General features: G+C 44.5%; 1 protein-coding gene across 1 annotated transcript in view; it reads left to right on the plus strand.

Annotated features, from left to right (window-relative positions):
• LOC126065074 (uncharacterized) overlaps window positions 1-26,050 on the plus strand; it is a 93,625-nt gene that overhangs the window by 39,802 nt on the left and 27,773 nt on the right. The window contains exon 4 of the mRNA XM_049864740.1: window positions 1,845-2,052. Coding sequence (XP_049720697.1) covers window positions 1,845-2,052 — 208 coding nt within the window. The remainder of the gene's footprint in view (window positions 1-1,844; window positions 2,053-26,050) is intronic.

Below are 26,050 nucleotides of genomic sequence, written 5' to 3' on the forward strand. Positions count from 1 at the left end.
AGAGGCTAGACCCCACACTGCCCAAGGAAATGGTCTCCAAAACAAGCAAACCAAAGGACCTGCATTGTGACCCTGATTCTCACCCAAGCATTGCATCAGTGGAAAGATTTTCTCCTCTCTGAGCATCTCATGGGATGCTTACAACCATCCAGAGGCTGGCAAGGTACAGGCCTTATGGTGCTCATTTTACAGTCGAAGAGGCCAAGGCCCTGAGAGAGTAAGTGGCTGGACTGTGTTACAGGGTGGGCACAGAGATAGCAAAAGAGACCCGACTGTGGAAGCCCTACTCAGGGACTCTCTGCCAAATGGCACTGCCTTCTAGGCCAAGCTTCTGGTCTAGGATAAACTTGTCCTTAGGAAGAGCCTGGGTGTGTGTGGGAGGGAGAGGAAAAGGACAGCCATTTGATCTTTCTGGTAGGACTGTCCTTCCTTCTGTGGGTTCCCCAAAGGGCTGTTTCCTAGTAACAGAGTCAGCTTCTTTGCTCGGAGTGAACGAGTGGACTCATGCTACTTGCAGCCAAATAACTTCAAACGAGGCAGCAGTTGAGAGCAGCACGGCCTGTGGATGGGCTTGGTGAAGTCCTGAGGACCCTGGATGAAGGGGCAGCTGCTCCTCTAACTCCCTGAGGCCCATCTGGGGCTAGATCTTTCTAACCCTGAGATCAAAACCCCCTCCCCGCCCCCATTAGGAGGCAACAGTCTTTGTGGGTTTCCTGAATGGCAGGGACTTTGAAGGAAGGGCAGGGTCCTCTGCAGGCAGAAGGAAGGAACAAGGCCAGGGACATGGTTTTGGCACGCGTGGATGTTGGAGAGAGTATATTGGGCCGGAAGGGATGTGGCATCATTGTCGGTGCTGTGCCAGGTCTTGGTTATCTTCCTCTTGACCTTGATACATCCACGTCTCTCAAAGTCCCTGTAAGGAAAGAAAACACACAATACAGAGGAGCTCAGCACAACCAGACTAAACCAAAAGCAAAGAAGTTTCCTGAATACAACTGAATTCTTCAAAGGCCAGAGTAGCAGGAACAGGGGTCTGCGGACCATGTTTTCAGGGTACATCTCTGTCAACTGGCATAAGAAAATGTATTAAGAAAACATTCTGCATCCCACTTTGGTGAGTGGCATCTGGGGTCTTAAATGCTAGCAAGCAGCCATCTAAGATGCATCAATTGGTCTAACCCACCTGGAATAAAGGAAAAAGACGAACACCAAGGACGCGAGGTAAATATAAGCCCAAGAGACAGAAAGGGACACATAAACCAGAGACTATATCAGCACCTAGGTGGTGCCTGGCTACCACCAATGACTGCCTGAGAGGGAACACAACAGAGAACCCCAATGGAGCAGGAGAACAGTGGGATACAGACCTCAAATTCTCCTAAAAATACCACACTTAATGGTCTGACTGAGACTAGAGGGACCCCAGGGGCCACGGTTCCTGGACTCTTTGTTAGCCCGACACTAAAACCATTCCTGACGCCAACTCTTCAGACAGGGATTGGACTGGACTATAAGATACATAATGATACTGGTGAGGAGTGAGCTTCTTGGCTCAAGTAGACACACGAGACTATGTGGGCAGCTCCTGTCTGGAGGCAAGATGAGAAGGCAGAGACAGATAGGAGCTGGGTGAATGGACATGTGGAATACAGGGTAGAGAGGAGGAGTGTGCTGTCTCATTAGGGGAAGAGCAGGTAGGAGTACACAGCCAGGCGTATACAAGTTTTTGTATGAGAGACTGACTTGATTTGTAAACTTTCACTTAAAGCACAGTTAAAAAAAAAAAAAAAGTCCCTGTAGAGTGCACATAATTTCCATTTTAAAGTTTTTTTTTTTAAACTTAGGTGTACAAAGCCTGACTGATTTCTACTGTCACACACCAGCAAGGGCCCAACTGAGGATTAGGACCAGGCGGTCTGACTCCGTGGTGTTTACCTATGCTACACAGAGCAACAGGAGGACAGTGACCAGTGACGGAGACAGAGGGTGGGGGGCAAGAGGAGAAAGAGCCGCCCAGCTCCACGTAGTCCCACACGTTCTGAGAAACACCAGGTATGATTATATTTATCTGAGACCTTTGGCTCTGGAGAAATAACAGCGTCTGTATGTGTGTGCGTATGTTGGGGAGGGGGGCCTAGGGTTCCCTCCACACCCTTGTCCTTTTGTTTTCACAAATGCTTCTGCATGAATCTTGCTTTGCCCTTTTATAGGATGCACCACAGATCCCAGCAGCCATGTTGTAAACAACACTGACAGGCCCCACAATCTGGAGTCCTAGAGGGAGGCCCCAAAAGGGAAGGTGCTGGTGGGTCCAGGGTGAGAGCTAGCTGCAGGAATGGGCCTGGTGAAGGGTCAGGGACAGAAGGGGGCAGAATTTCTTCTACCCAGCTGGGCATTGGGGAAAGAAGAAACTGCCCCTCCGTGGTGGCCACAGGCCAGGGGAGGCTGACAACAGCTGGGTTCTGTTAACACTGGGCAGGCAGCCTGGGGAAAGGAAGGACCTGTGGAGAACCCCAACCCCCACCCCACTCTGGTCCCCCTAGAATGAATGCCTCAACACATTGTGTGTGTGGGACTTGGATAGGTTGGCTCTGGTCCCTTTGCAGAATCCAAATGGGAAACCGCATCGGGGATCCATTCTCACCGCCATCACACACACACACACACACACAGGCTTTTGTGTGATGGGTGTGGGTACCAGAGTGCCCCCAAGGCCTTCCACGTTAACTGCCCCCCTACTCTGCCTTCCTGTGCATCCACACCTGGCCTCACCATTTATTCTCAGCCCTCTCTGCTGGTGTGAGAACTAGGAAAAGGCACAATTTCACCCAAACTGGGGTAAATCATTAAGTGCCGTAGTAAGTTAAGCTCAACACCAGGGAAAATTGAGTTTATCCTGGAAATGTTTTATTCTTCCAAAAGTTCACAGAAGCATGAAATACTACGGCTGCAGAGGAAGCCAGTTCTGCAGCTGAGGCTTAAGCCGTGGGGTCTGCATCCTGCCTGGCTCTCGTCAGCCACTCTCTTTAACTCAAGTGCCCATCAATGTCCCTGCTAAATGGGAGTCTCACACACATCTCATCTTATCATAATGTCACAAAACCCATAGAATTACAAATCAGGTTTAAGGCAGGAAACATGACAGCCCAACAGAAGTACACAAAAAGTACATTAAGTATCCGTCTTCATTTACACGCCCCACTCCAGCCTGCTTCTCCGCACAGACCCACCCCGCGCTGCGCTCAGCTTGAGGCGGCCTAAGATCCATTTTAGAGTGGACTGAAATATAAATGACGGTTCACGCTGCACACGAACATAGACAACTGTATAAAATATTTAAATAAAGACAGGAAAGAACAGAGGATTGCCGCAAAGCCTTTGGCAGATCCAGCCTTGGGGAATTTAGCAGCTTGAGATTCATTACAAATTTCATCTTTAATGTTATTTTTAGTTCAATATTTTGTAGCACTCAGAAGTAAAGCTTGGTGCACCGTCTTCTCTGCCCTGGCTCCCTCTCCTCCGGTGTCTGATCCTTCAGTTTTACTGAAACCTAATACGTTTTCAATAAAATTGATTCCTGACGTCGGAATGCTGTTTGTTATCGTCTCCTGCTCCTCGGGTGGAATGGGGAGAGAAGTGTGGTGTGATCTGGCAAAGTGAGGGGGATTGCTCTTGATTGCGGAATAAACCGACGTGAACCTGAAAGCCACACTGCTGCAGAATGAAAACGGCCCTTGTAGGCTTCCTTCTTGTGCTTTCCCAACTTGAAGTTCTAAAGAAGTGCACATTATAGTCCTGAGTGCTAAGGGTTCATTGGTCCTTCCTAAAGAGAGCCATATTCCCCAATACAGATGCAAAGGAGAGGAAGAAATCTCTGTCTTAAACAGCTAGGTTCAGCTGCTTTCTTAAGGTGATTTTCCACCTGGAAACCTCTGGCTGCTATATTGCCACCCGATGAGATTCTGGAAAAGGTGTCTATCCCAGAGCAAGGGGTGGGAGAGGACCAGGTGATGACAGGCCCTGTTCCAGGGTTAGCCTGCTGCTTTTCTAGTCTGCAAGGGCGACTGTAAGGAGGGTTAACTGATGCTGCCAGAGACAAAGCCCTGTCCAGGAGGAAGCTGGCAGGATGGGATAGAAGGCTGCCAATGTAGCCTTGCTGCTCGACCAAGTTTCACGTATGAAACTGAAGCCTCTGAGAAAAGGACAGTGCCCAGAACGTCTCTGATGAATTTTGTCTGAACTGGGATGGGTGGGTCTCGTTTGTCATATCAGGTCAGGCCTTGCCCTCTTATTCAGGGAAGTGAGGGGCTGGTGAACCAGGCTCGGAGTAGTTTGGGAGAAATGGATATCCAGCCCCAAATCAGGTGGTATATGATGTTTGCCAGATGGAGGCTTCATGTAGCTCTAGGTTTTTCTGTATCAAAAATGGCCTGATGCCCTTTGCCTCCTGCTCTAATAGGGGTCTTGAGGATGGAGGAAAACTGTTCTTTTAGCTTTTAGGCTATGTTTCCACAAGCAAAGGCAAGAAGGAGAGAAATGGGGTGGTTATCTGGGAAAATTTATAATTAAATGAAGCTCAACAGTTTGTTAAACAAAAGTCCTCAGAAATTTCATTACTGGAACAACATGTGCTTAGATAACGCAGGCACAATTAGGTGGATATTCATTTTTGTTCTGATTTACTCAGATAAATACTTTACAAGATGCTGTGTAGATGGAGCCTGAGGTTAGCAGAAAAAAAACCAGAAGGACCCAGAGAATCGAGAACACGTGTCTCCTCAATGGTCAGCAGGTGGAGTTTAGCAAACTGAGTCATTGGCCAGGGGAGGGCCCAAAACCCAAAACCCATTGTAGCTGAGTTGATTCGGACTCATAGCGACACTATAGGACAGAGTAGAACTGCCCCATTGAGTTTCCAAGGAGCACCTGGTGGATTCGAACTGCTGACCTTTTTGTTAGCAGCTATAGCACTTAACGGGAGCCCTGGTAGTGTAGTGGTTAAGTGTTATGGCTGCTAACCAAAGGGCTGGCAGTTCGAATCCACCAGGCACTCCTTCAAAACTCTATGGGGCAGTTCTACTCTGTCCTCTAAGGTCGTTATGAGTCGGAATTGACTCAACAGCACTGGGTTTGGTTTGGTATAGCACTTAACCACTACACCACCAGGTTTTCCAGGAGAGGGCAGGATTCATAAAATTGAGGGTCAGACTCAGTGGCTCTGGAGCTTATGACTGACTTGGTGACACCTGAAACCCCTGGGTTAGGATTATTTTAAGTTGTTCTTTTTCTCAAGTTTACACTGAAGAGTTTCAATGGCAGAAACCTAAACTGGGAGCACCCTAACTGAAAAAGACTAGGGCATGCTGGGGGCATGTCATAAGTGGGGGCCTAACTCGCTTTGCCTGATCAGAGTCTCTCACTCACTTGCATTTTGATGTTATTTCTTGGTTTGGAGGGAAAGTGGTGGAGACATAGCAAGCTAATCAGATGACACACAGATAGAGATTATCTGTTGTTTTAGAAAGATCTAGAAGCCCAAGAGTCTCTCTGGAGAGTCCTCCATTTGACCACAGAGGCATAATAGTTTTTCCTTTCAATTCAATTTCCTAAGGTCCTTCTTTATGGTGGTGATGGAGATGCAAAGGGATGCCCAGTTACCGAAGCCTAAATCTGAGAGCACGGACCAGGTTAAAGGAGAAAGCGTTGCCTGGGCCTTGTCTTAGGTCAGACTTCCTGGAAGCAGAACCTGAGATGGAGCTTCTTGTGCATGTGATTTGTGGAGAGTGATCTCATATAAAACCTGTGGTGGAGAAAGGAAGAAGGAGAGAAAAAGGGAAAAAAGCCAGGTGAAGGCTCTTCGGTCCCCACGGAGAGTTCTCGAGTGTTGATGGCGCCAAGGGTTGTCCCTGCTGGAGAAAAGGGGTCTGGGCTTTTATATCCCTGTCTTCATTGGTCATTGGCTAGGGGAGGGACCTACCTTGGAAGGGTCAAGGGCAATTTCCAGAGGAGTGCACTTGTTAGCACTCAGCTCTCACAGCAGCTGGGGAGGGGTGCAGCAGCCCAGGCAATGGGATCTGAGTGGAGCATCAACAGCATTGACTATTGAATAAAATTTCATTCTATGGTTTTTCTCTCCCATTATGGGTCAGTAGTTGTTCAGTGGAAGAATTCTCACCTTCCACGGGGGAGACCTGGGTTTAATTCCCAGCCAATGCACCTCGTGTGCAGCCACCACCCCTCAGTCAAAGGAGGCTGGCATGCTGCTGGATGCTAAACAGTTTCCAGCGGAGTTTCCAGACTAAGATGGACTAGGAAGAAAGGCCTGATGTCCTGCTTCCAAAAACCAGCTAATTAAAACCCTGTGGGTCACAATGGTCCAATCTGCAACTGATCATGAGGATGGAACAGGACCAGGCAATGTTTAGTTCCCTTGTTCATGGGGTGGCCAAGAGTCAGGTGCTGACTCAATGGCAGCTAACAATAACAAGCTAAGACGTAAGTTCCAGATCAGGACAACTAGAACTGTTAGGATTTTGAATGTATCAGAAGACAAACATGCTCAGTGATAACGGTCCCTGTGGAATGAAAGCTGATGTCTTTCAGCACACATCTTAGGAGATCAAAGGGTCAAGTTAAGAGCAGCAGGGGGGCATTTTGCCTTTTCCCTGGGATGGGACACTGTTTACTCAAGCAGCAGCTGTCAGAGTCTGTGAGAAAATACTGTAAAGCATTTTACACAGTGTCTGGTACATAGTAACCACTCAATAAATGTTAGCTTGTTGTTATTATCCTTTTTCTAAATGGTGAGGTCAAATGGATTAGCTGAGTTTTTCTTTATAATGAAATATCTGACGAGATAATCATTGCGAAGTAGAGAGGCTTTGAAACCCCTGTTAACTGAGATGATTAAAATGTACTTGATTATGCTGTGTCAGTGATAGCATATGGATTTCCTACCCTGCTAACTCCAGCTGAGCAGTGCTGACCACAGCCGTCAGGGAGCCTGCTGGGGCTGAATCCAGGCTTAGGGAGAAGGAGTGTACCGTGCACACCTGGAAAGAGGTGCAGGTCTGTAGGATATGAGGTCCCTGTCCTTCTGAATAATCAGAATTCCTGACGTCTATTAATTGCGTGGCTTCAAGATTGCAGATGAACAGAGCTGGGTAGTTTCCTAAGCAGTAAATATCAGACTTGGGGTTTTCCCTTTGCAGAAGTGAGATGGGGGAAGTGTTCCCAGATGTGCCAGATATAATCACATTTTCTCAGCAGTGCCTGGATTCTCCCAGGAAGAGAAAGGAGGGTGAGGAGGACAGGAGGAAGAAAAGAACACAAGCCTCCATGACTTGAAACAGTAATAAAGCCAAAAGGATTAGTATCCAGAATGTGTGTGCCCGACATGTACAGAACTACAATTTAAGAAGGAAAAGATAAACATTCACATAGAAAGATGGGCAAAAGCTAAGGCTTCTTAGATAAAATCCAACGGCCAGTGAACAAAAGTTCCTCAGTTTCACTGGTTGTCCATACTATGCAAAATAAAATAGTAAAAAAAAAAAAAAAAAATAGCATTTCTTATGCATCAGATTGGCAAAACTCTTGATTCTGACAATAAAAAGAGCTGGAAAGGGTGTGGGTACTGGGTGTAGTACACATCTTACAGACCCTTAGGGGAACAAATTGGCAACATCTAGTTTTTTTTAGTTGGAGCCCTGATGGCGGAGTGGTTAAGAGCTTGTCTGCTAACCAGAAGGTTGGCAGTTCGAATCCATAAGCTGCTCCTTGGAAACCCTCTGTGGCAGTTCTACCCTGTCCTATAGGGTCACTATGAGTTGTAATCAACTTCTTGGCAATGGGTTTTTGTACAATTGAAAGCACGCAGACTTTCTGTCCTCCCAGCATTTCCACTTCTGGGAGCGTACATTAGAAACACTCACACGGTGTTCAAGGAGTCACACTGAAGGATGCTGACACAGAGGGGTACGGTTATAACAAAAGCAAAGTAACCCAACTGCCTATCCACAGGGAAATGGGCGACTAGGCAGTGAGCAGATCTAAGGTCTGTAGTCTACTCTGAGTAACAAAGAAGTACTCCAAGTTACGCTTACCCAGAGAACAAGAACAGCAATGACAGCGACCCTACCCCCTGCCAATAACATATATTTTCTATGTAAGTACAAAAAGAATGTCTGGAAGGCTACACCCCCAGCGATAATTATGACAATTCAAAATACAGTGGGAGTTAGTGGTGTTTCAGTGGTGGAATTCTCACCCTCCTTTTTTTTTTTTTTTTTTTTTATGTGGGAGACCTGGGTTTGAGTCCCAGCTGATGTGCCTTGTGAGCAGCCACCACTCATCTGTTGGTGCTGTCTTGCCTCTTGTTATGATGCTGCATGGTTTCAGCAGAGCTCCCAGACTAAGTCAGACTAGGAAGAGGGGCCTGGCAATCTACTTCCAAAAGTCAGCCTATGAAAACCCTATGGATCACAAGGATCTGATCCATTTCCTGTATAACAACCAGGAGAAACTCCTTTCAGGCAAGAGGCACCAAGTACTGCCTGCTCTTGATCATTGTTCTTAATTATTACATACTTACGGACAGCATAAGATGCAGAGAGAAAGCACCGCCCTTTCTCAGAGAATTATCACCCTCCAGACTAACTCTGATAACATGCACTCTTTTTTTTTTAATAATTTTTATAGTTTTTATTGTGCTTTATGTGAAACTTTACAAACTCAGTCAGTCTCTCGCACAAAAATCCATATACACCTTGCTACACACTCCCAATTACTCTCCCCCTATTGACACAGTCCCCTCTCTCCCTCCACTCTCTCTTTTCATGTCCATTTTGCCAGCTTCTAACTCCCTCCACCCTCTCATCTCCCCTCCAGGCAGGAGATGCCACCATAGTCTCAAGTGTCCACCTGATCCAAGAAGCTCACTCCTCACCAGCATCCCTCTCCAGCCCATTGTCCAGTCCAATCCATGTCTGAAGAGTTGGCTTCGGGAATGGTTCCTGTTCGGGGGCAACAGAGGTCTGAGGGCCATGACCACAGGGGTTCTTCTAGTCTCAGTAAGACCATTAAGTCTGGTCTTATGAGAATTTGGGGTCTGCATCCCACTGCTCTCCTGCTCCCTCAGGGGTTCTCTGTTGTGTTCCCTGTCAGGGCAGTCATCGGTTGTAGCCGGGCACCATCTAGTTCTTCTGGTCTCAGGATGATGTAGTCTCTGGTTCATGTGGCCCTTTCTGTCTCTTGGGCTCGTAATCGCCTTGTGTCCTTGGTGGTGTTCATTCTTCTTTGATCCAGGTGGGTTGAGACCAATTGATGCATCTTAGATGGCTGCTTCCTAGCGTTTAAGACCCCAGACGCCACTCTTCCAAGTGGGATGCAGAATGTTTTCTTAATACATTTTATTATGCCAATTGACTTAGATGTCCCCTGAAACCATGGTCCCCAGACCCCTGCCCCTGCTATGCTGGTCTTCGAAGCATTCAGTTTATTCAGAAAACTTCTTTGCCTTTGGTTTAGTCCAATTGTGCTGACCTCCCCTGTATTGTGTGCTGTCTTTCCCTTCACCTAAAGTAGTTCTTATCTACTATCTAATAAGTGAGTGCCCCTCTCCCACCCCTCTCCCTCCCCCATCTCGTAACCACAAAAGAATGATTTCTTCTCAGTTTAAACTATTTCTCAAGTTCTTATTATACTGGCCTTATACAATATTTGTCCTTTTGCACATGACTAATTTCACTCAGCATAATGCCTTCCAGGTTCCTCCACATTATGAAATGTTTCACAGATTCCTCACTGTTCTTTATCGATGTGTAGTATTCCATTGTGTGAATATACCATAATTTATTTATCCATTCATCCGTTGATGGGCACCCTGGTTGCCTCCATCTTTTTGCTATTGTGAACACTGCTGCAATAAACATGGGTGTGCAGATATCTGTTTGTATAAAGGCTCTTATTTCTCTAGAATACATTCCAAGGAGTGGGATTGCTGGAGTGTATGGTAGTTCTATTTCTAGCTTTTTAAGGAAGCGCCAAATCGATTTCCAAAGTGGTTGTACCACTTGACATTCCCACCAGCAGTGTAGAAGTGTTCCAATCTCTCTACAGCCTCTCCAACATTTATTATTTTGTGTTATTTGGATAATGCCGGCCTTGCTGGAGTGAGATGAAATCTCATTGTAGTTTTGATCTGCATTTCTCTAATGGCTAATGATCTTAAACATTTCCTCATACATCTGTTTTTTTTTTTTTTTTCTGTTAGCTACCTGAAAGTCTTCTTTAGTGAAGTGTCTATTCATATCTTTTGCCCATTTTTTAATTGGGTTATGTGTCTTTTTGCAGTTGAGTTTTTGCACTATCATGTAGATTTTAGAGATCAGGCGCTGATCAGAAATGTCATCGCTAAAAACTTTTTCCCAGTGTGTAGGTAGTCTTTTTACTCTTTTGGTGAAGTCTTTGGATGAGCATAGGTGTTTGATTTTTAGGAGCTCCCAGTTATCTAGTTTTTCTTCTACATTGTTTATAATGTTTTGTATAGTGTTTATGCCATGTATTAGGATTCCTAACGTTGTCCCTATTTTTTCTTCCATGGTCTTTATCATTTTAGATTTTATATTTAGGTCTTTGATCCATTTTGAGTCAGTTTTTGTGCATGGAGTGAGTGAGGTATGGGTCTTGTTTCATTTTTATGCAGATGGATATCCAGTTATGCCAGCACCATTTGTTAAAAAGACTGTCTTTTCCTCATTTCTCTGTTTTGGGGCCTTTGTCAAATATCAACTGCTCATATGTGGTTGGATTTATGTCTGGATTTTCAATTCTGTTCCATTGGTCCATGTATCTGTTGTTGTACCAGTACCATGCTGTTTTGACTACTGTGGTGGTATAGTAGGTTCTAAAATCAGGTAAAGTAAGGCCTCCCACTTTGTTCTTCTTTTTCAGTAATGCCTTATTTATCTGGGGCCTCTTTCCCTTCCATATGAAGTCGGTGATTTGGTTCTCCATCTCATTAAAGAATGTCGTCGGGATTTAGATTGGAATTGCATTAAATGTATAGATCGCTTTTGGTAGAATAGACATTTTTATAATGTTAAGTCTTCTTGTCCACGAGCAAGGTATGTTCTTCCACTTATGTAAGTCTCTTTTGGTTTCTTGCAGAAGTGTACTGTAGTTTTCTTTGTATAAGTCTTTTACATCTGTGGTAAGATTTATTCCTAAGTATTTGATCTTCTTAGGGGCTACTATAAATGGCATTGATTTGGTGATTTCCGCTTCGATGTTCTTTTTGTTGGTGTAGAGGAATCCAAATGATTTTTGTAGGTTTATCTTGTATCCCAATACTCTGCTGAACTCTCCTATTAGTTTCAGTTGTTTTCTGGAGGATTCCTTAGGGTTTTCTGTGTATAAGATCATGTCACATGCAAATAGAGATACTTTTACTTCTTCCCTGCCAATCTGGATGCCCTTTATTTCTTTATCTAACCTGATTGCTCTGGCTGGGACTTCCAGCACAACATTGAATAAGAGTGGTAATAAAGGGCATCCTTGTCTGGTTCCCGATCTCAATGGGAATGTTCTCAGGCTCTCTCCATTTAGGGTGATGTTGGCTGTTGGCTTTGTATAAATGCCCTTTATTATGTTGAGGAATTTTCCTTCTATTCTTATTTTGCTGAGAGTTTTTATCATGAATGAGTGTTGAACTTTTCAAATGCCTTTTCTCCACCAATTGATAAAATCATGTGATTCTTGTCTTTTGTTTTATTTATGTGGTAAAAAAAAAATTTTTTTTTTTTTTTTTTTTTTTTTAGATTACATTAATTGTTTTTCTAATGTTGAACCATCCCTGCATACCCGGTATGAATCCCACTTGGTCATGGTGAATTATTTTTTTGAAATGATGTTGAATTCTATTGGCTAGAATTTTGTTGAGGATTTTTGCATCAACGTTCATGAGGGATATAGGTCTATAATTTTCTTTTCTTGTGGTGTCTTTATCTGGTTTTGGTATCAGGGATATGGTGGCTTCATAGAACAAGTTCGGTAGTATTCAGTCCTTTTCTATGCTCTGAAACACCTTTAGTAGTAGTGGTGTTAACTCTTCTCTGAAAATTTCGTAGAACTCTGCAGTGAAGCCGTCCGGACCAGGGCTTTTTGTTGTTGGGAGTTTTTTGATTACCTTTTCAAACTCTTCTTTTGTTATGGGTCTATTTAGTTGTTCTACCTCTGTTTGTGTTAGTTTAGGTAGGTAGGGTGTTTCTAGGATTTCATCCATTTCTTCTAGGTTTTCAAATTTGTTTGAGTATAGTTTTTCATAATAATCTGATATGATTCTTTTACTTTCAGTTGGGTCTGTTGTAATATCACCCCTCTCATTTCTTATATGGGTTATATGCTTCCTCTCCTGTTTTTTTTTTTTTTTTTTTTTTTGTCAGTTTGGCCAGTGATTTATCAATTTTGTTCAAAAAACCAGCTTTTGGTCTTGTTAATTCTTTCCATTGCTTTTCTCTTTTCTATTTCATTTAGTTCAGCTCTAATTTTTATTATTTGTTTTCTTCTGGTGACTGTGGGTTTCTTTTGTTGCTCTGTTTCTATTTCTTCAAGTCGTAGAGATAATTCTTTGATTTTGGCCCTTTCTTCTTTTTGGATGTGTGCATTTATTGATATAAATTGGCCTCTGAGCACCGCTTTTGCTGTGTCCCAAAGGTTCTGATAGGAAGTGTTTTCATTCTCATTGGATTCTCTGAATTTCTTTATTCCATCCTTAATGTTTTCTATAATCCAGTCTTTTGTGAGCAGGGTATTGTTCACTTTCCAAGTGTTGGAATTCTTTTCCCTGCTTTTCCTGGTATTGATTTCCACTTTTATGGCCTTATGATCAGAGAAAATGCTTTGTAATATTTCAGTGTTTTGGATTCTGCTAAGTCTTGCTTTATGACCTAATATGTGGTCTATTCTAGAGAATGGTCCATGTGCACTAGAAAAGAAAGTATACTTGGTTGCTGTTGGGTGGAGTGTTCTGTATATGTCTACGAGGTCAAGTCGGTTGATTGTGGCATTTAGATCTTCCGTGTCTTTATTGAGCTTCTTTCTGGAGGTCCTGTCCTTCACCAAAAGTGGTGTGTTGAAGTCTCCTACTATTATTGTGGAGCTGTCTATCTCACTTTTCAGTGCTGATAGAGTTTGTTTTATGTATCTTGCAGCCCTGTCATTGGGTACATAAATATTTAATATGGCTATATCTTCTTGGTGTATTGTCCCTTTAATCATTATATCGTGTCCTTCCTTATCTTTTATGATGGATTTAACTTGAAAGTCTATTTTGTCAGAAATTAATATTGCCACTCTTGCTCTTTTTTGATTGTTGTTTGCTTGGTATATTTTTTTTTCCATCCTTTGAGTTTTAGTTTGTTTGTGTCTCCAAGTCTGAGGTGTGTCTCTTATAGGCAGCATATAGAGGGATCTTGTTTTTTAATCCATTCTGCCACTCTCTGTCTCTTTATTGGTGCATTTAGTCCATTTACATTCAGGGTAATTATGGATAGGTATGAATTTAGTGCTATCATTTTGATGTCTTTTTTTGTGTGTTGTTGACAGTTTCTTTTTCCCACTTGATTTTATGTGCTGAGTAGATTTTCTTTATATATTGTCCTTTCCTCATATTTGTTGTTGTTGATTTTGTTTCCGCTGAGTCTGTATTTTTCCCTTGTATTTTATTTTGATGAGTAGGAATGTTTGTCTCCTTTGTGGTTTCCTTATTATTTACCCGTATTTTTCTAAATTTAAAACTAACTTTTATTTCTTTGTATCGCCGTATCTTCCTCTCCATATGAAAGGTGTATGATTACATTTCTTAGTCCCTCTTTATTATTCTAATGTTGTCTTCCTTTATATAATAACATCGCTGTTACCCTATGTTGGGTTTTTTTTTTTTTTTTTTTAATCTTGCTTTGTTTTTTTGGATTTCCCTGTCTGGGTTGACTTCTGGTTGCTCTGCCCAGTGTTCTAGTCTTGGGTTGATACCTGATATTATTGATTTTCTAACCAAAGAACTCCCTTTTGTATTTCTTGTAGTTTTGGTTTGGTTTTTATGAATTCCCTTAACTTGTGTTTCTCTGGAAATGTCTTAATTTCACCTCCATATTTAAGAGACAGTTTTGATGGATGTATGATTCTTGGCAGGCAATTTTTTTCCTTCAATTTTTTAAATATGTTATCCCATTGTCTTCTTGCCTGTATGGCTTCTGCCGACTAGTCCGAGCTTATTCTTATTGGCTCTCCGTTGTAGGTGACTTTCCATTCATCCCTCGCTGCTCTTATAATTCTCTCTTTATCTTTGGCTTTGGCAAGCTTGATTATAATATGTCTCGGTGACTTTTTTTTAAGATGCACCTTATGTGGATTTCGATGAACATCTTGGATAGATATCTTCTCGTCTTTCACAATATCAGGGAAGTTTTCTGCCAACACATCTTCAACAATTTTCTCTGTATTTTCTGTTATCCCTCTCTGTTCTGGTACTCCAATCACTCGTAGGTTATTTCTCTTGATAGAGTCCCACATGATTCTTAAGGTTTATTCATTTTTTAAATTCTTTTATCTGATTTTTTTTCAAATATATTAGTGCCGAGTGATTTATCTTTGAGTTCAGAAATTCTAGCTTCTACTTGCTCAGTTCTGTTCCTCTGAGTTTCTATGGAGTGACCTAATTCCGTAATTTTATTGTTAATCTTCTGAATTTCTGATTGCTGTCTGTCTATGGATTTTTCCAGCTTATTAAACTTTTCATTATGTGCCTGAATAATCTTTCTAATTTCTTCAACTGCTTTATCTGTGTGTTCCTTGGCTTGTTCTGTGTATTGCCTCATTTCCTTCCTGATGTCTTGAAGGGTTCTGTATATTAAACTTTTGTATTCTGCATCTGGTAATTCCGGGAATGCACTTTCATCTAGAAGATCCCTGGATTCTTTGTTTTGAGAGCCTGTTGAGGTGATCATGGTCTGTTTCTTTATGTGACTTGATATTGACTGTTGTCTCTGAGCCATCTAGAAGTTATTGTATTAGTTTATACTTGCTTACTGTGTCGTAGCTGCTTGGTTTGTTTTGTCTTGGTATACCCCTATGGGTTGCTTGAGTGAGCTAGCTTGATTCTTTTCGCCTTTGGAGCTGTGGTGTCCTGTCCCCAACTGGCTAGAGCTATTATCAGGTATATCAGTCTAGGAGTCCATTCAGTTTTCTTGTATGAATTCAGCTCAGCTTTCCAGGTAGCTGATCATCAACTGTGTGGTACAGGCTCTGTCCTACAGTCTTAGAGGGGCAGGGGTGATTGGCATATATACCGGTATCTGATTGCAGCAGGGGGTCACACTCTGAACAAGGCAGGGGGCTGAGAACCGACCCCCATGTGTCTCTGAGGAAAATGCGTCCCTGTTCCCTAGAGCATGCTGGTGGGTGGGTTCTACAGGGGGGCCGTGGGCACCCAAAGTTTTTGGTTGTAAGGACTGGGAGGTACCAGTTATCTTTGGACCCCTGCCACGGGTGGCTGGGTGACCTGAGTGGAGCTACCAGTCCTTAGGTCCCTGATGTGGTAGGTGAGAACCTTGTTTAATAGGCAAAGCAATGTCAAACGTCAAACACCCACCTCTCCACAGCACAGCTGAAATGGTTGGAGTTTGCCAATGAGGGCCTATTCTCCCGAAATAAGCCCACACAGGTCCATGCAGAAGGGAAGGGTGCTCAAGTTCCACAGCAGTTTATGCCTGGACAGGAGCCGCTTCTGTCCTGAGCTCCCCAGGTTAATGGAGCTAGCAAATTATCTTTTCCCTCCAGTTGGAAATTTTTTCCTTCCCCAAGGCTGGGAAGACGGCTCCAGGTGCTCACCAGGGTCTATGTCAGGCCCAGGGATTCAGCTGCTGAAGCTGGGGTTGGGGTGGGGGGCACGGTAAAATATAGGTAAGTACTTAGCTTTTGCTGAGAGCGCCCTTGTCCTCAGGTTCCGGAGGTGTGAGTGGGCTGTGTGGCTGGCTGCTTCTCCCTGAGGAAACTGCGGCCCAACGCTAGGACCAGCCCGCAGCCACCGCTGCTGCTGCAGCCACTCTGGGAATGGTGCCTGAGGGCTCCCCACGATTCGGGTCCGGTAACTCCTCTCCGCTTCTGAACGGCCTCTTCCTTCCCCTGCCCCTCAGTTCGTTGTCTAAGGCTGCCTTTGATGCTCAGAGCTCCCAACTTGGCACAAATATACTCGTTTCAGTTTTTTTTGGGGGGGGGGAGGGGTCTTTGTTATAAAGAGGGCTTGACGGAAGTGCCTGTCTATTCCGCCATCTTGGCTCCACCTCATCTAACGTGCACTCTTAACTGATATTCTGTTCACTGCACTGATGTTTCTTCTGTTAAATCACAGCAGGAAGAGAGCTCAGGTGTGGTCCTTAGAGATCAGAAGCCCCAAGACCAAAGTCCTGGCTCGTAGAGGAGGCTCTGTGGTTGAGCCGCAACTATACCTTAGTCTCCAAGGGCTACTTTAGTAAAGTACACAAACTGGGTGGCTTATAAGTACGGAAATTTATTGTCTCACAGTTCTGGAGTCCGGAAGTCCAAATTCAGGGTGTTGGCTGGGCTGCCTTCTCTCAGAAGACCCTTAGAGAAGATTCCGTCCTATCTCTCTCAGCTTCTGGTAGCCCCAGCTGCTCCTTGGCTTGTTTTGCAGCTGTGGCCCAACTCCGTCTCACAGGGCACTCTTCTCTCTCTCTCTGTCTCTTCATGTGTCTTGTCCTCTTTTATAAGACACCAATCTGATTGGATCACAGCCCACCTTATTCCAGGAGGATCTCTTGTTAATTCAGTGGATAACATCTTCAGACTCTTATTTCCAAAAAAGGACACAATCACAGGTTAGGACTTCAACACACCTTTTCGGGGGATACAATATAATCTATAACAGCTACGTAGAATCTGAGGAGATTGAGTGGGTGTCCCATGTGGGTGAGTCTAGAGTGAACCAAGGTTTTCTATTGCCCCCTGCCTGTCTTACCCATCTCATGGGTGGCCTGAGGGTGGATGGATTCACATATGAGGAAAGGCTTTTCTAACGAGGAAGATCTGTGAGTGTGAGGTGGAGGCCTGGGATGGGTGAGGGGAGGGGCTCCTCTGCAATCCAGGGTCACTCATTAACTCACCAGATCATCAGCCATCCCTTGGAACCCATCACATGTCAGGAAGTCTTCTAGACTCTAGACATGCAGAGAAACACACCACTCCAGTTCTCCATGCGTTGCCAGCCTATCAGGAGAGATGGAACTAGAACGGGCACAATACAGTGCTAGTCAGGGTGGAAAGGACATGGGGGTCTGGGCACAGCACACACTGAGTAGCTCAGAGGGGATAGGGGTCCTTAGCTGAGGCCATCCCCATCAGAGAAAGCACAGAAGCCTGAAGGAGCATGGTACTTTCTTCCTTGAGGAGGTGTTTTCAGAAAAACTGACCTCTCCTAAGGGTACTTTTTACCAGCTCCACATGCTAACAGTGAAGCTTAAGGCAGAGTCAGGCAGCAGATGCAGTCAGTGTCCCACTTCTATCTTCAGAGCATGCACGGTTGCTACTTGCTGCCCTGGTCCTATTGCAAGGTCCTTGGGCCAGGAAGGCCTGCTTGGCATGTGTTTGAGGCAATCTAGAAGTGCCAGGGAGGTAAAGTTCTCAGGAGCAGCCCTCAGCCAATAATAGACCAGATTTGGTAAATAAGCACTCAACTTCCTCCACCTTAGGTGGCACCATTCTGAGGTGCCCTCTACACAGTCTCCCAGACAGACTCAGTGAGGCAATAGCAGTAACCTGTTCAATGGCGCATCCTACGTTGGCTGTCTTCTCTTCTCTGTCTCACTTACTGCTCCCCTAGTGGTGTTTTCTGGAACCATCTCCCAAACCAACTTGTATCCTTGTCTAAGTGTCTACTTCTGGAAAAAGTCAACCTAAGACAAGTTACATTGCAATAACCTATTTTTGCCCCAACTCTTATTGTATATTTCTTTAAGCAGACTGTCCTGTCCACGACATTGTCTTGCATCCTGCCTATCCTGTTTCTGTCACACCCAGTACCCAGTGCCATCGAGTCGATTTCGACTCATAGGGACCCTATAGGACAGAGTAGAACTGCCCCATAGAGTTTCTGAGGAGCACCTGGCAGATTCGAACTGCCGATCTCTTGGTTAGCAGCCATAGCACTTAACCACTACGCCACCAGGTTTTCCGTTTCTGTCATACCTGTTGGCAAACGAGTCCCTGGCAGATCAAGGGAGCGAGGGCCAGCCTTCTCCCAGCCTGGTAGGCCAAGCCCCTCCTTTACCTTCTCTTAGTCTCCCCATCACACCCACACCCCTTGTTTACCAAATGTTCAATTTTGGTTATGTTACTATAAAAATCAAGCAGCTGGCAATTCCAGCTTGATTAGCAGGTCTCCAGTTTTGATTAGTAAATTACTTCGGTAATCAAGGTTAATTCTCGTTGCAGAGCTCAGCAATAGATTTTATATTTTGCAGGGAAATGGTTTTACAGCCCAGGATGGGGATCATTCATTAAAGGAACCCAAAGGAAGGAAGTGAATCCTAGCAGTGTGGAGAATTGGCACCTGTAAGATGCCACTCTCTGGTCTACGCTTACATGAGCTGCTTCCTTGGGTCAAGGAGCCTGGACAGGGCTTCTGAGACTGGCTAGTTCCCTGACCTCAGGGCTTTCTGAGGGCCTTTGGGAAACCAGGGAAACCCTCCTTGCTGGAACTGAAAGTCACTCAACAGTTACTGAAGTCAGCAACCCCCAGTGCTGGGAGGTCAGTGGGTCACTGCTTGAGACTGGAGGTGCCTTTGGGTTGACTGATGTCTTTAAATGCCTTGGGGTGTAACTGACAGGGTTAAACTGTTTCTCCTCCTTCCATCCACCCCAGGTCCGTGAGCTCCTGAGAAGGCATTCTGTGTAGCAGCCAAGGCCATCTTAGTGCTCCTCTGCTCAAGACTCCTTCACTATCCACCCTCCCCTTGCCCGCGCCCATTCGGACATGCGCAATAAGCTTCATGGGTCGTACCCCCCCAAAAAAAGTCACCTAAGTGGCCATATTGCACCCCCTCACTGCACCCCATAAATTATGCAAAGTTCCCTATCCTGAATGCTATAACTGCCCTAGAATCCTCAACCTCAGGGAGCTTGATTTGAGACAGACTTAGAGCTCCTTGCTTGTCCTGCTTGCAATAAAGTCCACTTTCTCTTTCTCAAGGGCGTGGTATCTCTCAATTGACTCCAGGGGTCATGCCAGCCAGGACCCACTCTCCAGGGGTTACAGGGGGTGTGATGGAGAGCAGAATTCTGTCAGTGGCTGTCTGGGACAGCGTCTCCACTCCCCACCCGGGGGGTAGCCTCCTTCTCCACAGGATGAATGGCATCCCTAGGAGGACTCAGAAGTTCTGAGAGGCACTCTGCCCTGAAAGAAAGCCCTGGAACTGTGGGGAGTTGCAGCTGAATTTCGTTTCTGATTTTGCCCTGGTCTTAGTGTTTGGGCTGTGGAATCTGGATGAGTTGTAATTATGGTGTCCTTTCCATCAAATGGGGAGCCCTCGTGGCACCATGGTTAAGAGCCGGGCTGCAAACCGAAAGGTCGGCAGTTTGAATCTGCCAACCGCTCCTTGGAAAGTCTATAGGATATTGGATTCTGTCCTATAGGATTGCTATGAGTCGGAATTGACTCAACGGCAGTGGGTTCCCATCAGATGAAGAAACAGGAGCAGAGAAAGGGGCCGTTGGCCCAAGCCCACCCACAATCTCTTTATGAGCTCATTCCCTCCCCAGTGACCCCACTCCATATAACTCCCTGCACTACAATCATTAAATGTAAGCAATGGGTGTTTTGCCTCCAGAAGGTAACATTTGTCTTCAGCATCACATTAGGAGATGGACACCATCAGTCCACAGAATTCATGTAAAACTTTGTTAGCAAGAAAGAAACGCAGTAGCTAAGGGTGTGTTGGAAGGCATGGATGTGCCTCCACCCACCCCACCCTCTGAACCAGAAGGCAGCTCACGAGGGGCTCTGCCTTCCACCTACCTTCCCCCATGCTGCCCCTCACCCACACGTCCATAAGCGCCCGCTGCACACATAGTCCGTCTGAACTCTAAGATCAGTAAAGCTGTTGCCCTTGAGTCCTCTCCGACATATGGCGACCCCATGTATGTCAATAGAACTGTGCCTCACAGGGTTTCAGTGGCTGATTTTTTTGGAACTAGATTGTCAACTCTTTCCTGCAAGGCATTCCTGGGTAGACCCAACAGTCAACCTTTCGGTTAGCAGCCGAACATGTTAACTGTTTGCACCACCCAGAGGTTCCTGCTTGGATGTAAAGAAAAAACAATTCATACTGCACCCTCAACCCTCACTCTTTTCTCTGGGGTGTAGGAGCTGGTGTGCGTCATGGTAGGGATTCTATTCTGGTGGGTTTTTCTCCAGGACACAGGGTGGTGAGATTAGAAAATTAAAACTCAGACTTGGCCCTTGACTCGGTCACCCTGTATTGTGGGGGCCGCAGGAAGGAACTTCCTTCTTGGTGTCTCCCCTTCCCAATTTCTGGAGTCCTCAAAGCATGTTAGAACCTTTACCAAAGGGAAGGTGAGGTGAGATGGGGCAGCGCAGGGGAGGAGCTGGAGGGAACACTACTGTTTGGAGGTAGAATTGGCAGGTCTGAATTCTGTCTCTCTGTGTGGCCACGCTCCTGTGAGCAAATGTCTGCTTTGGGGGAGAGCCAAGATATTCCACGCACCTGATATCAAATATGTTACAGTAGGCAGAAGGAGAAAAGCTTTTTTTTTTTTTCCAACTGTAAAATCTGGGTGCCCTAAGAAACCCCCCTTCCCAGAGCTCTCAGGCAAGAGCTCTCAAATATTAATCTCTGCGCCTTTTGCAGCCACATAAACCCACTCTTCCTTAAAATTTCATTTTGTCAACAACATGCTGCTGTACTGCTTTGGAGCCGCATAAATAAGGCCGCGTGAAAACAGAGAGTGCCCTGAGGAAACGGCCAGCGATATATTGAAACTTTCCGCAGATCTCCTTGCCTAAGAAAAATTAAGGCCCTACACTTGTTTGGGTGGTGGAAGCCAGAGACGTGTTTGGGGAAACCGTGGTGCTCAGAGTTCACTTTTTCCTCCGATCCAGTGTTTTAGCTGGACTCAAAAGCCGTCGTCCAGCCGTGTCTACATCTGGCCCATCATTTGCCTGTTGCATGACCTAGGGCAAGGCACTTATTTCTTTGTACCTCGGTCTCCTCGTCTGTAAAATGGGTATCACAAGAGTAATTAATTCATAGGTCTGTGTAAGGATAAATGAAACAATACACACAAAGAGGAATGCCTGTCGCTCATTATTTTGCAAACGCTCATGTTCCAACAGGGCAGTGCTAGTGAAAAAGCCCGTGCTTGCGTCATGCTTGTTGCTGGTCTGTTAGCCAAAGCAAGTCACGTGGCCAAGGCGAGAGTCATTGTGCCAGGGGATTGCACAAGAGCAGGGGCACTGGAAGGCCTGACTCACTGGGGCCCTTAGTGGAACAGTCTACTACAAATGCCTTTATTACTCCCGTTTTAATTTTGATGTTGATTACTGATTCATATGAGGAACTCCTTACATGCTAAGTGTTTTTGTTTCACTCAGCCATGGAAACATGCTCCCCAGTTAGCACCCTATCTGTATGTAGTTCAGTTGGAAAGCTGGCTACCTCAGTACCAAAACAACTGTTAATCAGGTGCCTTTACGAGTTTCCTTTGTCCGACTTTGTCGGCAGTTACTGTAGCACCTGAGAATCCGCATTTCCTCGTCTCTTTGCCCCTCACCCCCCTGTCTATTAGGTTCTCATTCTCTGCTTTTGCAGAGGGAGGGGCAGGGAGTCCCTGGATGGTGAAAACGGTTAACATGCTCCATTGCTAAACCAGAAAGATGAGGGTTTGAGTTCACCTAGCAGTGCCTTGGAAAAAAGGCCTGGCAATCTACTTTCAAAAATCAGTCACTGAAAATCCTAGGAGCACAGTTCTACTCTGGCACACATGGGCTCACCATGAGTCGGAATCGACTCAACGGCAACTGGTTAGTTATGCTGAAGAGTATTTTCTGAAACTATTTTTTTTGTTTGTTTATTTTTCTGAGACTGTTACCTATATTACCAACCTCCACACAATCATGCAGTTTTTTCCTTCATAGATTTCTAGTGACAGAGAAAAGAGTCATCCCGTTGGTGCCATGGTGAAGTTGCTCCCATGTCTCCCTGCAGGGAGACAGTGAATCAGAACCCCCAAAACAATGACTTTTGGCATTGTCTTCCTGTTAATGATTGCAGTTGATGTCATTTTGCCAAACAAAATTATAAGCAAAATGGATGTTTTGGGTCAGAGCGAAGCAAAAAATATATAGATGCATTTGCTTCAATAAATCTGCCCTCTTCGGCCTGAACATAGACATACAACCTATGGTGATTGACGTTTTCACCACTAAATTATACTATGTCTGCTTCTAGAAGAAATGTCTCCATTCCAAAATTAGCTAACCATCAACATAACATAAAATAACTTGAACATGGTGTCATTTCACAAAGATATTGATTCATGCAGACTTGCTGGATTAATAACTGGTTTCCCATAAAAGAAGTAGTCACTGTGTCTTTGGTAGACAGAAAAAATATACACTTTAGAACAATATATATTGGTACATTTAAGTCTGATGGCTGAGCTCAAGTAAACAGAAGAGTTTTCAGAGGCAATGTTGCAAATGAAGAGAGAGGTGACACAATGCAACTTACAAATGGATCCAGGGGTGATGGAAAGCTAATAAAAAAAGACAACTATTTATTTATTCAGGGCATTTGATTTTACTCTACTGGATTACACAAAGCTCTCATTTTTCACTGCAGTCAATCTGTATAAAAGTTCATCTGATTGAAGCATATATTTAATTCCCAAATGCCTTTTCTCTCAACCCCTACTTCTTCAGAGTTGGACAACCTTTGCTGTCCCCAGTAACAAAAAGGTTCAGTTTATGTCGGTGTAACCAGAGGAGACGTGTAAAGGCAATGGGTGATTTATTTAGTTCCTAATGACAGCCAATCCACTCTTTCCTCCTTGAGGACTGGTATTGCCAATATGTTGAGAAAATATATTTCTTTTCTTTCTTTTTTTTTTTTAGTGTGTTTTCTTCAATGAAGTTCTACAGCCATAAAGTTATTGAAACTAACCTTCTTAGGTACTCATCTAACAAATTTTCCCATACATTTAGAATGAAATTCAAACTCCTTATCAGAGACCATATGTCCCACATGAATTGGCTCAGCTTGCTTTTTTAAACTCAGCTCCTTTCACCTTTCTTCTGGCGATGCCCAGGGCCAGCTCTCTGCCTGTCCCTCTAGCATGTCATGTGCTCACCATTGCCCCTCCTGTAGACTCTTCTTCCGCCTCGTCACATTGCTGGATCCTTCTAATTATCTGGTCTCTGCTCTGCATACAATCTCCCCATGACTACCCAATTTCCTAGAAAAATAGCCTGACTTTTCATAACCGAGCTTTATTTCCTTATGGCGTTTATTACCGTCCTCTCCTCCCACTGGAATGTAAACTTCTTGAGGACAGGCAACAGCTGTGTCATTCTCGTTGACTGTTATATCTAGTGGCCAGCATTGCGCTAGGACACAGAAGGTGCTCAATAGCCAAATGAATTTCTGAGAGAAAGATTCAGAAACAGGGAGTGTTCCTCCTGACTCCCTTCCAATTTGCTGTCATGTCATTGTAGGATAATTGTCTTCTTTGTGTCTCAGTTTTTTTTTCCTTTAAATAGGAAGCATGGTGTTCATTTGCCGCCCAGATTAATTTGCAGTAAAACAAAACAAAACAAAGAAAAACAAAACAACACCATTTCCTTTTAAGGTACTTTTCTGGGTTCTTCACAGCAGGATTAAAAGATAGGAGTTTATTAAATGTAGAAAACCAACTAACTATGACTGAGAGGTTGCATCTGATATAAGGATTCAAGTCTCCTCAGCTTGTAAGGCATCCCTTTGGAAATGACCATCTGATCTTTCAAAACCCTACAACCAGTTTTCCAATTTATCTTCTGGTGTTGACACAACTCACTGTTTCTGCAGTTAAGCGCTAGGTTAAATAACCCAGTGCTGTAGACAACTGTTGTAAAAATGGGTATTTTAAAGCACTAGAATCCCACACCGTGAGTTGGCCACCCAAGGAGAGATAAGTGGAGATGAGATCCCAGGGGGAATGCAGATTCGAGGCTCCCTGCCATGTTTGTTACTGGGTATAAGCTGATTGAGTGAGCTGGCAGGTAGTGTGGGCTACTATTTAAGCCATAGTTTTTCTTTCTCTGGCCTCCGCCCCAAGTGGGTGTAGATTAATTAGCATTAATCCAACACTGGTATCTCCCCTATGGCTTCAGGCTGGTCCAGATTCTTGGAAGCTGGATTGATTCTTCTCTAGAGGGTAATGTGAACAGCCTATGGACTTGCAACTCCCTACAAGGATTTGTCGGCTGAGGTACCGTTTAGAGGCAATGGAAGGACTGCTCACTTGGATATGTCTCTCCAGGTGAAAGAGGCAACCATTTGGCAAGTCTCAGGGCCCCAGAAACGGTCTCCAGTCCCCTCTCTCTGACAGTGCTCTGAAGTAGCTATCTTAGGTACTGGTCACCTCCAAGCATTATCAAATTGGAAATATCCCAGGCAGCATTCAGCAGGATTTAAGGTCTTTTCTAATTGGCAGAACCTGGACATAATATTGTAAATCTGGACCCAAAGGGTCCCGATTGCGGCTAACTTTGGATTCTAGAAATGTGAGACAAGTAGTGTTGACTGAACAATCCCTAAATTCCTGTCCTTACGTTGCAGAACCAAAGCAGCTCTGGAAGAGTCTCTCAGGACAAAAGCCTAGAATTGACACCTTTGGCTGCCACCCAAACTTTGCACCTCTTTCAGGTACAATGAGACATATTGGGATAAGAAGCCTAAGGGAGACTGAAAAAATGAAGACTTATTTTTCTAAAAGACTGGATACCTGTTACGCCTCATTTGCATTGGTAAAGTCAGAAGCTGTTTTAATCCAGCACACACGTACCTGAGAACAAGAGAAGGGAGAGAGGAAGAGGGAGGAGAGATGACCACAGGGAGGAGAAAGCACCAGGAGCGTGGTCTCAGCCGCTTACACCCTGCTGCCCAGTGGAAATGCCTGGGGAACCACCTCTCCAGCTTTTTGACCCTTGCTTCCCTGCTCGTCCCCCTGCCTCCACCCGACAGAGATTTTGTAACTTCCATTCCATCCTTCCTGAAGATAAAAGACACCATGGGCGGGATCCATGAATAAAAGTCGTTATTTATCGATGCTGGTTTTGGGGAACATTTTTCCTTCTGATTCATGAACCGCTTTTCTACATTTGAAAAGCAGCTCCTAAATCGTTCAGCACCAGCAGAAATTAATAATAATGAGTTCATTTACATAAAATAGTCTCATTCTGCCAGGTGCTGATAATATTTGAAGCTAGAACCTCGTTGGGAAGCCTAATGGGGTGTGTGTGTGTGTGTGTGTGTGTTTTCCCACACATCTGACCTCCACACCTTCTATTTTTGAGCTTAACCAAAAGTTTAATCTTTTAGTATTCACTCATGATCACTGGAAGAAGTTATGTAAAAAAAGGGGGAAAAGATTAAAACAAAAGAAACATTTCAATGTCTTAAGAAGACAATTATAAGCTGTACATGAGTTTGTATCTAGCCAAATTAACTCTTTGAGCAGTTCTGAAAAATGCACCAACACACAGAATCATTAATTCCCAAGAGAGGTCATCACCATTTGATTGCACACACACGCGCGCGCACACACACACACAAGCATAAACACACACAGAGCTCCTGGAGTAACCAAACGAGTGCAAAGCCAGCGGGTTAATTTCTCATAAACTATGTTAACACACTCTGCTGCTAACTGAAAGGTTGGGGGTTCAAGTCCACCCAGAGGCACCTCAGAAGAAAGA

The sequence above is a fragment of the Elephas maximus genome, chromosome 21 (assembly GCF_024166365.1).
Source record: "Elephas maximus indicus isolate mEleMax1 chromosome 21, mEleMax1 primary haplotype, whole genome shotgun sequence".
Classification (NCBI taxonomy): domain Eukaryota; kingdom Metazoa; phylum Chordata; class Mammalia; order Proboscidea; family Elephantidae; genus Elephas; species Elephas maximus.